Below are 14,865 nucleotides of genomic sequence, written 5' to 3' on the forward strand. Positions count from 1 at the left end.
GAGTTCACAGCCTATCCCAAGTGGTCAGGGGACCAATGCACATTGCTGGTCACATGCTTGATTTGGTCTTTCACTCTGATCAGGGTGGTGTTCCGTGGGTGGGGACTCCTGTGACTTCCCCGTTGTCATGGACGGTCCACCATCTGGTTAAGAATGGACTCACAGTCATTTCCCACCTTCGCAGGGGGTGAGGGATCTTTAAGATGGTCCACCCAAGAAGGTTATTGGATCCAATAGTATTTCAAGAAGCCTTGGAGGGATTTAATGTTGGCTCTGCCAGCGATCCTGTTGATGCCCTGGTGGAGAACTGGAACAGCAAACTCACCAGGGCCGTAGACATGATCACTCCTAAGCGTCCTCTCCGACCCGCTTCAAAACTCACCCCTTGGTCTATGGAAGAATTGTGGGGGCTGAAGCAGCGAGGTAGTTGACTGGAGCACAAGTGGAGGAAGACTCGACTCAAATCCGACAGATTGCAACACAGAGCGCATTTAAAGATCTATGCTCAGGCAATACGCGTGGCAAAGAAGTGATTCTTTTCTGCCCGTATTGCATCCACAAGTTCATGTCCAGCAGAGTTGTTCAGGGTTGTGAGAAGGCTAGTATGTGCCCCTCCATAATGGAATCTGGAATCAGAATCTGGAACCATCGATTACCTGCTGTGACGTGTTTAATGAATTCTTTGTGGGAGAAATCTCTCGTATTCAGTTCTACTTAGATTCCACAATTACTTCAGTGTCTGATGTGGAGGTGTCCAGTGACTCCTCTTGTGTGGTTAGGTTGGATCAGTTCCAGTTTGTGACTTTTGAAGATGTGGATGAGCTGCTTGGAACGGTGCAGCCTACCACCTGTTCTCTTGACCCTTGCCCGACATGGTTTATACTATCTGGCAGGAGGGTTGTTGTAGAAGGCCTGGGAGAGATCATAAATGCGTCTCTGAGGGAGGAAAGGATGCCTCCTTGCCTTAAGGAGGCAATTATTAGACCACTTCTGAAGAAGCCTGCCTTGGATCCCTCAGAGTTGAGCAACTATAGGCCTGTCTCCAACCTTCTATGGCTGGGCAAGGTAATTGAAAGGGTGGTGGCCTCCCAGCTCTCCAGACAGTCTTGGAGGAAACTGATTATCTTGACCCATTTCATTTCAGACTGGCTTTCGGGCAGCTTATGGGACGCTGCCTTGGTCGGCCTGATGGATGATCTCCAATTGGGAATTGACAGAGGAAGTGTGACCCTGTTGGTATTTTTGGACCTCTTGGCAGCTTTCAATACTATCGACCATAGTATCCTTCTGGAGCATCTGAGGGGGTTGGGAGTGGGAGGCACTGCTTTGCTGTGGTTCCACTCCTACCTCTCGGGTAGGTTCCAGATGGTGTCCTTTGGAGACTGTTGTTCCTCAAAATCTGAACTTTTGTATGGTGTCCCTCAGGGCTCCATATTGTCTCCAATGTTGTTTAGCATTTACATGAAACCGCTGGGAGAGATCATCAGGAGATTTGGTGCAGGGTGCTATCAGTATGCTGATGACACCCAAATCTATTTCTCCATGTCAACATCATCGGGAGAAGGCATAACCCCCCTAAATGCCTGCCTCGAGGCGGTGATGGATTGGATGAGGGATAACAAACTGAGACTGAATCCAGATAAGACTGTGACTGATTGTGCGGGATCAAAACTTGGGAGATGAGTTTGATCAGCCTGTTCTGGATGGGGTCACACTTCCCCGGAAGGAACAGGTATGCAGTTTGGGGGTGCTTCTGGATCTAAGTCTCTCCCTGGTGTCTCAGGTTGAGGCAGTGGCCAGAAGTGCCTTCTATCAGCTTCAGCTGATATGCCAGCTGCATCCATTTCTTGAGATAAACGACCTCAGAACAGTGGTACATATACTGATAACCTCTGGACAGGATTACTGCAGTGCGCTCTATGTGGGCTGCCCTTGTATGTAGTCTGGAAACTACAGTTGATCCAGTATGCGGCAGCCAGGTTGGTCTCTGGGTCAGTTCGGAGAGATCATGTTGCTCCTGTATTGAAAGAGCTACACTGGCTGCCGATAAGTTTCCGAGAAAAATACAAGGTGCTGGTCATAACCTATCAAGCTCTAAACCAGGGTTTCTTAACCTTGGGCCCCCAGATGTTGTTGGACTACAACTCCCATCATCCCCAGACATGGCCTTTGTGGCCGAGGATGATGGGAGGATGATGGGATGATGCCAACAACATCCAGAGGCCCAAGGTTAAGAAACCCTGATCTAAACAGCTTGGGCCCTGGGTATTTAAGATAATGTCTTCTTCGTCATGAACTCCACCGCCCATTGAGATCATCAGGAGAGGTCTGTCTGCAGTTGCCACTAGCTCATCTGGTGGCCACTCAGGGACAGGCTTTCTCTGTTGCTGCCCCGAAGCTTTGGAATGTGTTCCCTGCTGAAATAAGAGCCTCTCCATCTCTAACAACTTTTTAAAAGTCTTTAAAGATACATCTGTTCACCCAGGCTTTTAATTAAATATTGTTTTAATAGTTTTAACATTGTTTAAAGTATTTTTAAAATTTTAAATTGTTGATATGTGACAATTTTTCTGTTATAATTTATTTTGCTTTAACTAATGTTTTAACCTTTCAGTCATTTATTCTGTTTTAACTAATGTTTTAACTTTTCTGTTGTAAACTGCCCAGAGACATAAGTTTGGGCGGTATAAAAATGTTAAATAAATAAATAAATAAATAAATAAATAAATAAATAAATAAAATTACACTTTGATCCTTCACTACACACTGTTTGATCCTTCACAACAAACCGCACAAGTGTGGAAGACAAGAGAGAAAGGGGATGGGGGAGGCTTAACCAGAAAGAGTGGGGGTGGGAGAGGGGCTGGGGCTGGCTTGATGAGTGGGAGAGAGAGAGGAAGTGAAATAGGAACAGGGGATGGGGCTGGATTGATGAAGAGGAGGGAAAGGGACTGTGAGGTGGGGTCCTCACAGCCAACAGCACAGCCAACAGCATTTCAGGCACAAACAGTCTTCTTGCAAATACCTATGCACAAAAACCAAATCTGCCGGAAGCTGCCAAATAGCAGGGGGTGGAGGGCAAGCCTCATTCACTGCCCACTCCCTTCCCTGCTGCAGAGCTCAGAGAGAGTGCTCCTGCCAGGCAGGCTGGCAGAGAAACAGCCCAGAAGGGAAACTGTCTGAGAGAGTTGTTGGGGAGAAAGTAGCAAATATGCTCCATGGGGCTCACTTTCTCCCTGCTTGCTTCTCCATCAGATCCCAAGCCCACTGGCTGAAAAAGAAATGGCACATGTGCAGCTATTTTTCTTGGCCCACCGGGCCATTCCCTGATGCTTGCCTCGCCAGCCCTCCATGGGGCTCACTTTCTCCCTGCTTGCTTTTGACCAGTTGCTGTTGGGGTGGGAGCTTCCTAGAAATGAAGGCGCATGTATGCCCTGAAGGAGATACAGGGCACATGTGTGCTCCGAATAAGGACATGCATGCATCCTGTATCTTATTCAGGGCACACATGTCCCAACAGCAGCCAAGGGGCTTGGGAGCTGCCGGTCAAAAGCAAGCAGGGAGTAAGCAAGCCCCTTGGAGGGCAGCAGTGGGGAACTGCCCAGTGGGCGAAGAAAAAAGGCCTCGCAGGCCAGATGCGGCCCACAGGCTGTATGTTGTGCAGGGCTGTTCTATAGGATCCTAGCAAGTTTATTAATGGCTACTAGACATGATGGCTGTATGCTGTCTCCAGGTTTAAGGCAGTTTTATTATTTATCTATCAGATTTGTATGCTGTCCCAAACTTCCATCTCTGGGTGGCTTACAACGGTTTGCCTGTGAGTTCCAGGAAGGATAGGGAAGTTCTTACAGGAACAGGCAAATGCTCGGAAGAGTTCCTACCAGGAGCAACGCAGGACTATAAGAACTGGGGAAGGGTTATCCCTGTCAGGCTTTATAGGCTTTCTATTTAGAATTTGCATAGTCCTGCCCAGGAGCACGTGACGAGGATAACCCAATGAGATGCCTTGATAGCAGCAACTGAGAAAGGCCATTTGCTTACAAGTGGGTTTCCCAAAGGCATTTAGTTGACCACTGTGGGAAACAAGATGCAGGACAAGATGAACCTTTGGCCTGATGTAGTATGGCCTTTCTTATGCTTACAATATATCTAGTTTCTTGTGCTCCTCCTCCTCCTCCTCCTTCCTCCAAAGGCAAATTTTAAAGTTAAGTGTCCTTAATGACAGCAAATTAAAATCTGAAACTGCACTGGCAGTTTTGCTTAAGACTGAGGAAATTCAAGAGGATCTCTGTGGAAATTTTGATGGGCAAGTAGTCCTTATGGAGCTAGGATACCTCCCTCCCCCTTCCTCTTGCTCCCAGTTCTCATGGTCTCTTCTGTCAGATTTATCATTCTTCTGTTTTTCTGTTTCAACTCCAGAGGCTGTGTTTTACATTCCACAGTGCAGCTTTATATTCCGCAGTGTCCTAGTAATGGGCCATTAAGTTGTGGGTTCAGTCCTCTGAACTCCCGACACCCTTGGACCTCTGCGACCTGTGAAGGTTGCTTAATTTCCTAACAACTGGCTAGCGCATCATTGATTATTTCTGCTCATTATGATTCGATCTACTTCAACAGGTGACTAATGCAGCAGTTGACAAATAAACTAATCCAAACATTGGAATGGTTTCACTAGGTTATCTTGCCCAGCATCTGCCCTGGAAGCACCATAACACTAGGAAGAAATGCCTCCTCAGGTCTCTCTCCAACATCCTGTTGGAAGCCTCATCAGCCTCCTGGGCAACTTCTTTTTCTTAGAGTTTGGAAGTTGTTCCTACCATTAACTTAAATCCACACCCCTGCAGTTTCAAAACATTGCTTCTTATCCTGCTCTTGGATACTCACAAATTGAAGAAGATTCAGGGTCTTTCAAGACAAAACACATGAAGGAAGACTGAAGGAAGTGGAGTGTGTGGAGTGTGAAGCAAGTGTGTGTTTGTGTGTCCTTGCCTGCACACGCACCACGGAGAGAGATGATGGGTGGGACAGAATTTGCTGATAGTTTTTGAATCTGATTTTATATTCATCCAGCACTGGAAAAGCAGCATTGGATTCAGACTGTAATCAACAGCAAAATAATTGTGCAAAAAGAACTACACCTTGCCTGACCCATGCTGTTTGAATTTCATCACCACGATAGTGCACTTTTTAAATACTTGTGAGCCTCCTGCCTACAACTGCCATATCATTTTCCCTGTGGGGCAGGCTACCTCTACCAGCTTGTACACCACTGAAAATCTGTACCTGATCCCCTTGGCGGGCAAGCACTGTTCCAGCCTTGGCATGGTGCAGCAACACCCTATTATTCAGCAAGGAAGGGTCCTGTGGAAAAACAGGAGTGGCAATCAGTGTACTATCTGGGCTGCAAGAATGAACGCTAAAGTCTCCCAGCCCACTCAAAGGCAGGCAGGCAGGCAGGCAGGCAGGCAAGCACCAGGGCAGACCCCAATCCTATAGGACACCCAGGTTCTTCATACAACTGGGCCCACAAGGAGCCCAGTCCCTGAAGAAGTGGGCAAAGCAACTAGGGGAACCCAGTCAGATAGAGCAAGGAGGAAGAGAACTTGCTGGGTAAGATGGGAAAGTCAACACGATGAAAACCCCTGAGTCAGATCATTATAATGAGCATGGCTCTAAGCTTCCCCAACCATAGCAAATAGCACACCAACACAAGTAACTAACCTAGTCTGAAACCAGTTTAACCATCATAGCTTCTCCCAAAGACCCTGGGAATTGTAGTTCTCTCAGGGTGCTGAGACCACATCACTTCCCCAGCTTCTTCGCAGAATTCAGAAGACTAAGAGATTGAAGTAAGCGGCATAGCCCCAGCCTCTCTCTTACTCACTGGGGTGTCCAGGAACAGTGTGCTGGTATCCTGAGCACCAGTGTGGACCAGTGGACAGAGGGCTGGGCTCTGATCTGAATGATTTGGGTTCAAGTCTCACCACACAGTGTTGGCTTACATGTTATGTGAGCCATAATGAAGTTGTCATCTGGCAGCAACATACAGAGATGCTCACAAAACCTAGGAAGGCTACATAGTACGACGAGCAATGAAATGCTAGGAGACTGGGAGCCACAAAACAGGTTTGAAAGTGGTTAAAATGTGTGGCACAGACATTTCCTAGCATAAAATAAAACAGCTGTTTTGGGAGAACTTTCTCCAGTCTGGTCCGTGCTTGGGCAAAGCAGCTGCTTCTGTGGAGAGAGTCAGAGAAGCCCCAGGACTGACCATCAGCAGCTTTTGGCCTGAATGGAGAGGAAAGAATGCAAGACTGCAGCTGCTCCTCCTGGCCCAATCAAGCTCCACAGGGGGGCTCACACCTTCCCTGGCTATGGACCAGTAGCTGCATCCTCCTCCCGCTTGAACACGATTTATTATACTCTACTTTCTATCCAGAGCGAAAGGGAGGGCAGTTTCTACAGGAATCCCACCCACTAGAACACAGAGGACGTGTACCTCAATTTTCATGAGCTTGACCAGCTCCCGCTTGGCAGCCTCAAAGATGGCACTTGTCTGGCGGCCTTGGTATGGCCCAAAGGGGCAGTCACCAGTTGCTGAGTCATCCTCACAGTAGTTGTAGTGGTAGACTCCAGATGGCTGCTCCTCCACTGTCACAGACTTCCGCTCCCGGGGCTCATGGGAAACTGACTGCCAAGGGTGGGTACAGGACAAAGTAAGCTCCAGAGAGAAAGAAGGGACAAGAGGTTGGCTACAATAGACTTACAAGAAGAACTGACTGAAATGTCTGGCATAAACATTTCCACCATCTGAGGGTTACCCACTGTCCACCCCATGCAGTATCATTTGATGACAGCTGCTAATCAGTTATCAAGCCAAGTGTCTCCTCCAACAGTCTCACCCCTTCCTGTGCCTGGGCTGGCAGGATCACCCCTACAGGCCTCAGGGAAGCAGTTGATACCTACTCGGGAAAAGCCAGCCAATGAGACAGTGCTATCTTCTTGAAGGGACACTGAGATACGACCTCGCTCATAGGCCATGTCGAAGTCTGAGCGGGGGCCCTTCTGGATCCCTGGGGGAGAAAAGAGCCTGGCAGTCACCACAGCAGCAAAACTGAGCGCTCAAGATCATAGATCCCTACATCTCCATGGGAAGGGAGAAGATGCTAAGAGACAGAGACATACCTGAGATATCAACTGGCATGGAGATGCAACGACTCAACAGTGGGGCAGGAGGTGGTTCCAGCAAGCCTGGTTTCAGTGGGTCACCTGGAAGTATGAGGGGTTGTCACAGGCCAGGCACAGTAAGCATGTGGGCATCCCATCCCCACGTACACAAGGAGCACAGTCCACAACACCCAGCATGTACCGAGGACCATGGAATCAAACCCATGGGAGATTTTTGTGCACACAGACGCACATTTGCTGTTAAAACACCCAGTGAGAGTCACCCAGCGTGCAGAAAGTGGGGAAAGGAGAAGGGTAGCTACAATGAGAATAGAATGGGAGAAAGACACGGTAGAGTGCTGGGTCTCAAGTGCTTGTGTGCTCTAAGACAAAGACCTGAAGTAGAACCCACAACTCACAGACCCATCAGTAGCACCTGCCTGCCCCCCACTCTGATGGTGTCTTTTGTGTGGCAGATTATTCTTTTCCATAAAGAAATAAAAGGGTGTATTCAGAGGTACCACTAGGGTGGGAGCACAAAACTGAAGTCTGGGTTGCTGCTGGGTACACCCTTACTGGAGATCATTAAAATGAATCAAGTTTTATGGGAGAAAATGAACAGGTTCGGAAAGCAGTTAGGGTCAAACCTGCCCACTCTCCCATACACCAGAAGTGCCCAAGAGAAGCCCCTTAATTTCTCCCAAACTCAACCACGTCCCCAAGAACAGCTCTGATTTTCTTCCATTGGAACAAATGGCTGCATTCACTCCTATAGCAAATCCTGGGGCTTCCTTGCCACCTTTACCTCACATGCAGTGGCAGAGCCAGCTGGGGGATAGGGGCTAATTAGTTGGATGTGCGAGGCTGGGGCAGCTAACTGACCCTTAACTCCAGTGGTGTTATGGTGGGGGCCAGGTTCAGAAAAGGTCTTGATAGAGGAGATATTTTTAGGCCTCAGGATCAGCATGGTTGAAGGCAAGCACAATGGTGGGAATGAAAGGAGAAAGGGGTAGAAGGCAAGAGAGCTCATGCCTCCCAGAAGAGTCCGTCAATGGAAGAAGTGACTGCTGAAACCTGCAGCGCCCATCATTCTTCAGAAGCAGACCACCCATCCCACCAACTTGCCATTGATAAGTGAGCACTCAGGCCTTACTTTGTTCTTTAGAAGCAGAATCCAGCTGCCTTCCAGTAGTCTCCTTTGCATCCTCAACAGAGGAGGTGCTAATGACGCGCTTGCTGTGCCGCACAGGGCTGGTGCGAGAGGTGTGACCCGGCTGGGGGAAGAGCCGCAGTGGCTGCATATCCTGGGAAAGGGAAACACATCCACATCCATCAAACACAGGGGTGGTGGGGACAGGAGGGCATTGCCTGCCCAAGCTTCTTGTACTTGAAAATTGAATCCTCTGGTCTGAACACTAAAACTTAAGCCCACATATCTGTGGTTCTTCAGTGGTGAGAAGGATGCATTCTGCCCATGCTCAGAGACTATTTACTATTTCACTAGTTCCAAGGTTGAGTTCTAGCACTGAAAGCAGACTCCAACTGAAACCAAGTCTTAGTGAGACTTAAAGAGCACACTAAAGGTTTTCTGGGTTTAAGCCTGAATCCTGCCAGCACTCACATGAGCTTTGTGTTCACCACATCAGCCTATGAAATGAAGAGCTTGCTTAAGTCATTAAGTACAGGATATTCAAAGCTTTCACACAAGTTCCAAGTGTGATCTTGTTCTTCATACAAACACACTGCTGTAGACTTCTGTGCTACTTGTAGATTTTACCCTCTGTATTCACCCCCTGCTAATTAGGGACCTGATGTGATTTTCACAGTGCCACCTGCTGGACAATTCTTGCATTCTGAGAAGAACTGCTCCCCCCACCCCACCCCCGGCCCCAGTTGCCACCATATTTAGGAACATAGGAAGCTGCCATATACTGAGTCAGACCATTGGTCTATCTAGCTCAGTATTATCTTCACAGACTGGCAGCAGCTTCTCCAAGGTTGCAGGCAGGAATCTCTCTCAGCCCTATCTTGGAGAAGCCAGAGAGGGAACTTGAAACCTTCTGCTCTTCCCAGAGCGGCTCCATCCCCTGAGGGGAATATCTTCCAGTGCTCATACATCTAGTCTCCCTTTCATATGCAACCAGGGCAGACCCTGCTTAGCTAAGGGGACAAGTCGTGCTTGCTACCACAAGACCAGCTCTCCTCCCACAAAAATGGTAATGAAAAATGGTGGGGTTTTCTTGGAATGAAGAGCTGACGGCAGCTGCTGCTGCTAAAACCATGCAAAGTCCCTGCTTGATATTACAGAGGGTGATATCACATTAGAAAACAGGAAGCAGCACAGTAGCTTGCTGCAGCATGTGTAAGAGAGGAAGATGCATGAATGCTTTAAGTCTTACTAAGACTTAGCTCAACCCACCAGGCACCACAGGGGCCAGATACCATTGTTAAGACTTGTTAATTTCCACTCAGCCCAGCTTCACTCTCGCTTCCCCTTCGTATGCAAGCTTCAGAAGAATTTTATTTCTGATTGTGGTTAGAAACAAGCCAGGATTGGCTGTTATATCCAAATGGACCAATCCTGGCTTAAATAAACCAAGCAGGGTTCAGATCCCCCACAAGAAGGGTTCAGATCATGTTTTATTTTAAGACCTCTGTTATAAGCTAGGATCAGTCAGCTTGGATCTCACAACTGATCCTGGCTTGTTCCTAACCACAACTAGAAAGAGAACGGAATGTTGGAAATTACCCATTATCTGCACTGGAAGAGAGTGCATCCAAGAAATGGGATGGTCCTCCACCTTTTGCTTGGATGCACTCCTCCACTGTAAGGATTCCTCAGAGGCTTGTGTGTGAAGTGTGGCTAGGGCGAAGAATGCACTGTACAGCATTAAATGTACAGCATATAATATTGGCTCTTTGTGACATCTGAACCAGTCCATTAAGAACACATCCATAATATTGAGAAATCTGTTGATATGACTTTTATTTTTTAAGAAAATGTTACAGGATGTTGGTTCTTCCTCTAACCTGCCCCACCAGGAGGGAAGGAATGAGAGAGGGGTTATGAAGACTGCAATTGGGCAGGACAGGATGTGGCTGGTTACTTACATGGCTGAAAAGCTCGTTGGTCAGGCCAAGATAGTTGTGCAAGGCCAAGAAGGTGACTCTTTGCAGGCGCACCATTATGATCTGAAATTGGAAGCAGCAACAAGTCAGCAGAAGTAAATCAACAGGCTTAGGGATAGAAGGCAGCATAAATAATCTCCTTATTTATTTATCATATGTATATACTGTTCCACCTGCCAGGCTCCAGAAGCCCACGTGAGAGGTGGGGTCTGGGGGCTCTTTGGATTAAGCAGGGACCAGGGCTGGCCGGAGGGCGCAGCCACTGGTGCAGGCCACCTGCAGGCGGCCACCAAAGCCAGCTGCCAACTTTGGCGGCTGGCTTCAGGGGTGGGACTAAGGGCTGGGGCCAACTTATTGTTTGGATCATTGGAAAGAAGAGTCCTGCTCACTTCATTGCTGCTTAGTTTTTAGTTACTCTTGATACAGGTATGTGTCTTGGTCTGAACAGAGATGGGGAGTTTGGAGATGACAGCTGCTATACACCAGTGGTGGTGGGTAATCGACAAAGATATGGCGTTGGTAGGCCAGCGGGGCATTATAAGGGAAGGGAATTAAACTTAATTGCTATTGCCTCTTCCCACTGGCCTACCACCTCTTTGACCTTGGAAAGCAATGCCAACCACCCACAGAACCTCACCTTATTACTCTGTAATGCCAGGTCGGTTCACAATAAATCTGATGTAATGCATGACTTGATCATGGATGAAGGAGCTGACTTGGTATGTATCATGGAGACCTGGTTGGGAGAGGCTAGTGGTCAGGTTTGGTCCCAGCTTCTCCCAGAAAGTTACTCCATGGTGGAGCAGGTGAGAGGATGTGGGTGGGGAGGTGGGGTAGCTGTGGTCTATAAGAATACCATCTCCCTTACCAGGATCCCTGTCAGGGATTTGGCCTATATTGAATGCGTGTACCTAAGTCTAGGGACCAGGGATAAATTGGGACTTCTGCTGGTGTACGGATCACCCCGCTGCCCAGTGGAGTCCTTAATTGAGCTGACAGACCTGGTTGCTGAGTTGGCATTGGAGTGACCCAGGTTGTTGTTGGTGGGGGACTTGAATGTTAATTTTGGGACCGGGTTGTCAGGAGTGGCTCAAGAGTTTATAGTGAGAATCACTGTATTTGCTTTGCTTGATTATATTATTTTATTTTCCCTTTTTTCCTATTTTCTTATGTCTTTTGTTTGTATTTCTGATAAAACAATTTAAAAAATTATTTTTTTAAAAAAAACGCGTTTATAATGGCCATGACAACTGTGGGCCTATCCCAATTGGTCTCGGGACTGACATATGATGCTCGATTTAGTCTTTTGCTCTGATCATGGTGGTGTTCTGTGGGTGGGGACTCCTGTCATCTTTGGTTAAGGTAGAACTTACAGCCTCGACCCACCTCTGCATAGGTGAAGGACCTATTAGGTTGGTCTGCCCGAGGAGGTTATTGGATCCAATAGGATTCCAAGAAGCCTTGGAAGGGTTTAGGGTTGGCTCTGCTAGTGATTCTGTTGATGCTCTGGTGCACACATGGAATAATGAACTCACTAGAGCAGTAGACACAATCACTCCTAAGCATCCTCTATGACTTGCTTTAAAGAGAGCCCCGTCATATTTGGATGAACTATAGGAGCTGAAGTGGCAAGGTAGACAACAATAGCACAAGTGGAGGAAGACTCGGCGTGAGTCTGATCAGGTACAACACAGAGCACATTTTAAGAACTATGCTCTGGCAGTGCGGGCAGCAAAGAAGCAGTTCTTTCTGTCCACATTGCTTCCTCAAACTCACATCCAGCTGCGTTGTCTAGGAACATAGGAAGCTGCCATATACTGAGTCAGACCATTGGTCCATCTAGCTCAGTATTGTCTACACAGATTGGCAGCACATCTCCAAGGTTGCAGGCAGGAGTCTCTCTCAGCCCTATCTTGGAGATGCCAGGGAGGGAACTTGGGACCTAGATGCTCTTCCCAGAGTGGCTCCATCCCCTAAGGGGAATATCTTACAAGGTTGTGAGGGAACTGGTATGTACCCCCTCGTCCTTGAATTTAAACTTGGAACCATCAGTTACTTGCTGTGACATTTTTAATGACTTTTTTGCGGATAAGTTTTTTGCATTTGGGCTGAGCTGGATTCCACGGTTACTGCAGAATCTGCTGTGAAGGTGTCCAGCAACTCCTCTTATGGGATTAGATTGGATCATTTTCAGTTTGTGACTCCTGAGGAAGTGGACAAACTGCTTTGGATTGTGCGTCGTACAACCTGTTCTCTTGACCCTTGCCCAACTCGGCTTATCTCATCTGATAATTATATTATCAGAGAGGGTCTGGTAAATATTATAAATGCTTCTCCGAGGGATGGCAGGATGTCTCCTGGTCTTAAGGAGGCTATTATTAGACCAATTTTGGAGAAACCTGCATTGGATCCCTCAGAGGTAGCTAATTACAGACCTGTTTCTAACCCTCCGTGGTTGGGCAAGGTAATTGAGCAGGTGATTGGAGCAGATTGAACAGCTCCAAGCAGTTTTGGATGATGCAGATTATCTAGACCCACAACTCGCTTTTGTGTGGGCTATGGGGTTGAGACTGCCTTGGTCAGCCTGTTGGATGATCTCCAATTGGCTATCGACAGAGGGAGTGTGATTCTGTTGGTCCTTTTGGATCTCTATGCGGCTTTCGATACCATCGACCATGGACCACCTAAGGGAGGTGGGATTGGGTGGCACTGTTTTACAGTGGTTCCGCTCCTACCCCTCTGGTAGATTCTAGATGGTGTCGCTTGGAGACTGTTGCTCTGCAAAGCAAGAACTGAAGTATGGAGTTCCAAAAGGCTCCATACTGTCTCCAATGCTCTTTAACATCGACATGAAACCGCTGGGAGAGATCATCAGGAGGTTTGGTGCTGGGTGTTATTAATATGCCAGTGACACCCAGATTTATTTCTCCATGTCAACCTCATCAGGAAATGGCATATTTACCTAAATGCCTGCTTGGAGGGAGTAATTGGCTGGATGAGGAATAACAAACTGAGGTTTATCCAAATAAGACAGAAGTACTAACTGTGGGGGGTCAGGACCTGAGAGATGGTTTAGATCTGCCTGTTCTGGAAGGGTTTACACTCCCCCTGAAAGATCAGGTATGTAGCTTGGGAGTGCTCCTTGACCCAAAGCTCTCCCTGGTTTATCAGGTTGAGGCGGTGGCCAGGAGTGCTTTTTATCAGCTTTGGCTGATACGTCAGCTACATCCATTTCTAGAGGTGAATGTCCTTGAAACAGTGGTACATACGCTGGTAACCTCCAGACTCGACTACTGTAATGCACTCTATGTGGGGCTGCCTTTGTACGTAATCTGGAAACTACAATTCGTACAGAACGCGACAGCCAGATTGGTCTCTGGGATAACAGGAAGGGACCATAAAACATCAGTTTTGAAAGAGCTACGCTGGTTGCCAATATGTTTCCGGGTTAAATACAAAGTGCTGTTTATTACCTGTAAAACCCTTAATGGCTTGGGTCCAAGCTATAAAAGAGAGTGCCTCCTTTGTCATGAAGCCTCCAGCCTTTTACGATCTTCTGGAGATGTCTGGTTATGGTTGCCACCAGCTTGTCTGGTGGTGATTTGGGCTCTCTCTGTGGCTGCCCCAGGGCTTTGGAATATGCTCCCTGCTGAAATAAGAGCATCTCCTTCTCTGTTTGCTTTCAGGAAGACCCTCGAGATTTTCCTGTTCTCACAAGTTTTTAATTAGAATTTTAATAATTTTAATAATTTGTTTTATATCATTTTTATTGCATTTTAACTTGTGGTTTTAAACATTAAAATTTGTACACCGCCTAGAGATTTACATATCAGGTGGTATAAAAACATGATAAATAAAATAAACATATTGCCTGATATGTGTATCCCTAGGAGGTGTAAATAATGGCAGTGTACTTATGAGGGGCAATATCTGCCATGGTAGGGTACAAGGTCTTTGGGTACAACTGGTGTAAATACATCAAGTGCCAGCAAGAGGAATGCCCCTCTCTTTATATTCCAGCAGAGCCACCTCTTGTTCCCCATGAGCCCAATGTTGCAGGAACAGAAAGTGGAATTTGGGGGTCCTTAACACCAATGTTAAGTCCCTTGTGGGACTTGTGAGCTGACAAAACCAGGCAAATCCACTTCTCTGCCAGCCTCTTAACAAGGACTTGGGGCCATTTTAAATGTTGCTGGGGGGAAATGGTCCCTGCGTTTGACCATATCTAGGGGCATCAACATGCTGAAAAACACACAATAAAAAGTCATTCTCAGAGGTTTCTGGAATATATTTTCAGAGCAGCAAATTACAGGAAATGAGGAAGTAATGCAAACTTCCTTGATTTGTATACTCTAAAGAAGTGGTCAACCACATCTCTGTGACTGTTCTAGGGCATTTGCAACTCTGGAAATATACAGAAAGGGAAATATACAGAAACACACATCTAGATATAGGAATGTGCATGGAGTGTTGCGAGCATCCCCGGGGCGGCAGCAAGTAGCTTTGGTCCCTACCTGCTGCTCCGCTGCTGTCCGTTCTTTCCATTCTAAAAAGCCCTGCTTCACATGG

At 47.2% G+C, this 14,865-nt stretch overlaps 1 protein-coding gene across 15 annotated transcripts in view; it reads right to left on the reverse strand.

Annotated features, from left to right (window-relative positions):
• Nucleotides 1-14,865, reverse strand: part of PNPLA6 (patatin like phospholipase domain containing 6) — a 118,497-nt gene that overhangs the window by 72,105 nt on the left and 31,527 nt on the right. For 8 of the 15 annotated variants that reach the window (XM_053298803.1, XM_053298802.1, XM_053298807.1 and 5 more), the window contains 6 exons: nucleotides 10,279-10,359; nucleotides 8,321-8,471; nucleotides 7,186-7,269; nucleotides 6,967-7,073; nucleotides 6,500-6,721; nucleotides 5,284-5,361 (listed from right to left, as the gene is read on the reverse strand). In XM_053298803.1, coding sequence (XP_053154778.1) covers nucleotides 5,284-5,361; nucleotides 6,500-6,721; nucleotides 6,967-7,073; nucleotides 7,186-7,269; nucleotides 8,321-8,471; nucleotides 10,279-10,359 — 723 coding nt within the window. The remainder of the gene's footprint in view (nucleotides 1-5,283; nucleotides 5,362-6,499; nucleotides 6,722-6,966; nucleotides 7,074-7,185; nucleotides 7,270-8,320; nucleotides 8,472-10,278; nucleotides 10,360-14,865) is intronic. The other 7 variants (XM_053298805.1, XM_053298804.1, XM_053298810.1 and 4 more) reach the window with 3 other exon arrangements.

Source organism: Hemicordylus capensis, chromosome 2 (assembly GCF_027244095.1).
Source record: "Hemicordylus capensis ecotype Gifberg chromosome 2, rHemCap1.1.pri, whole genome shotgun sequence".
NCBI classification, from domain to species: domain Eukaryota; kingdom Metazoa; phylum Chordata; class Lepidosauria; order Squamata; family Cordylidae; genus Hemicordylus; species Hemicordylus capensis.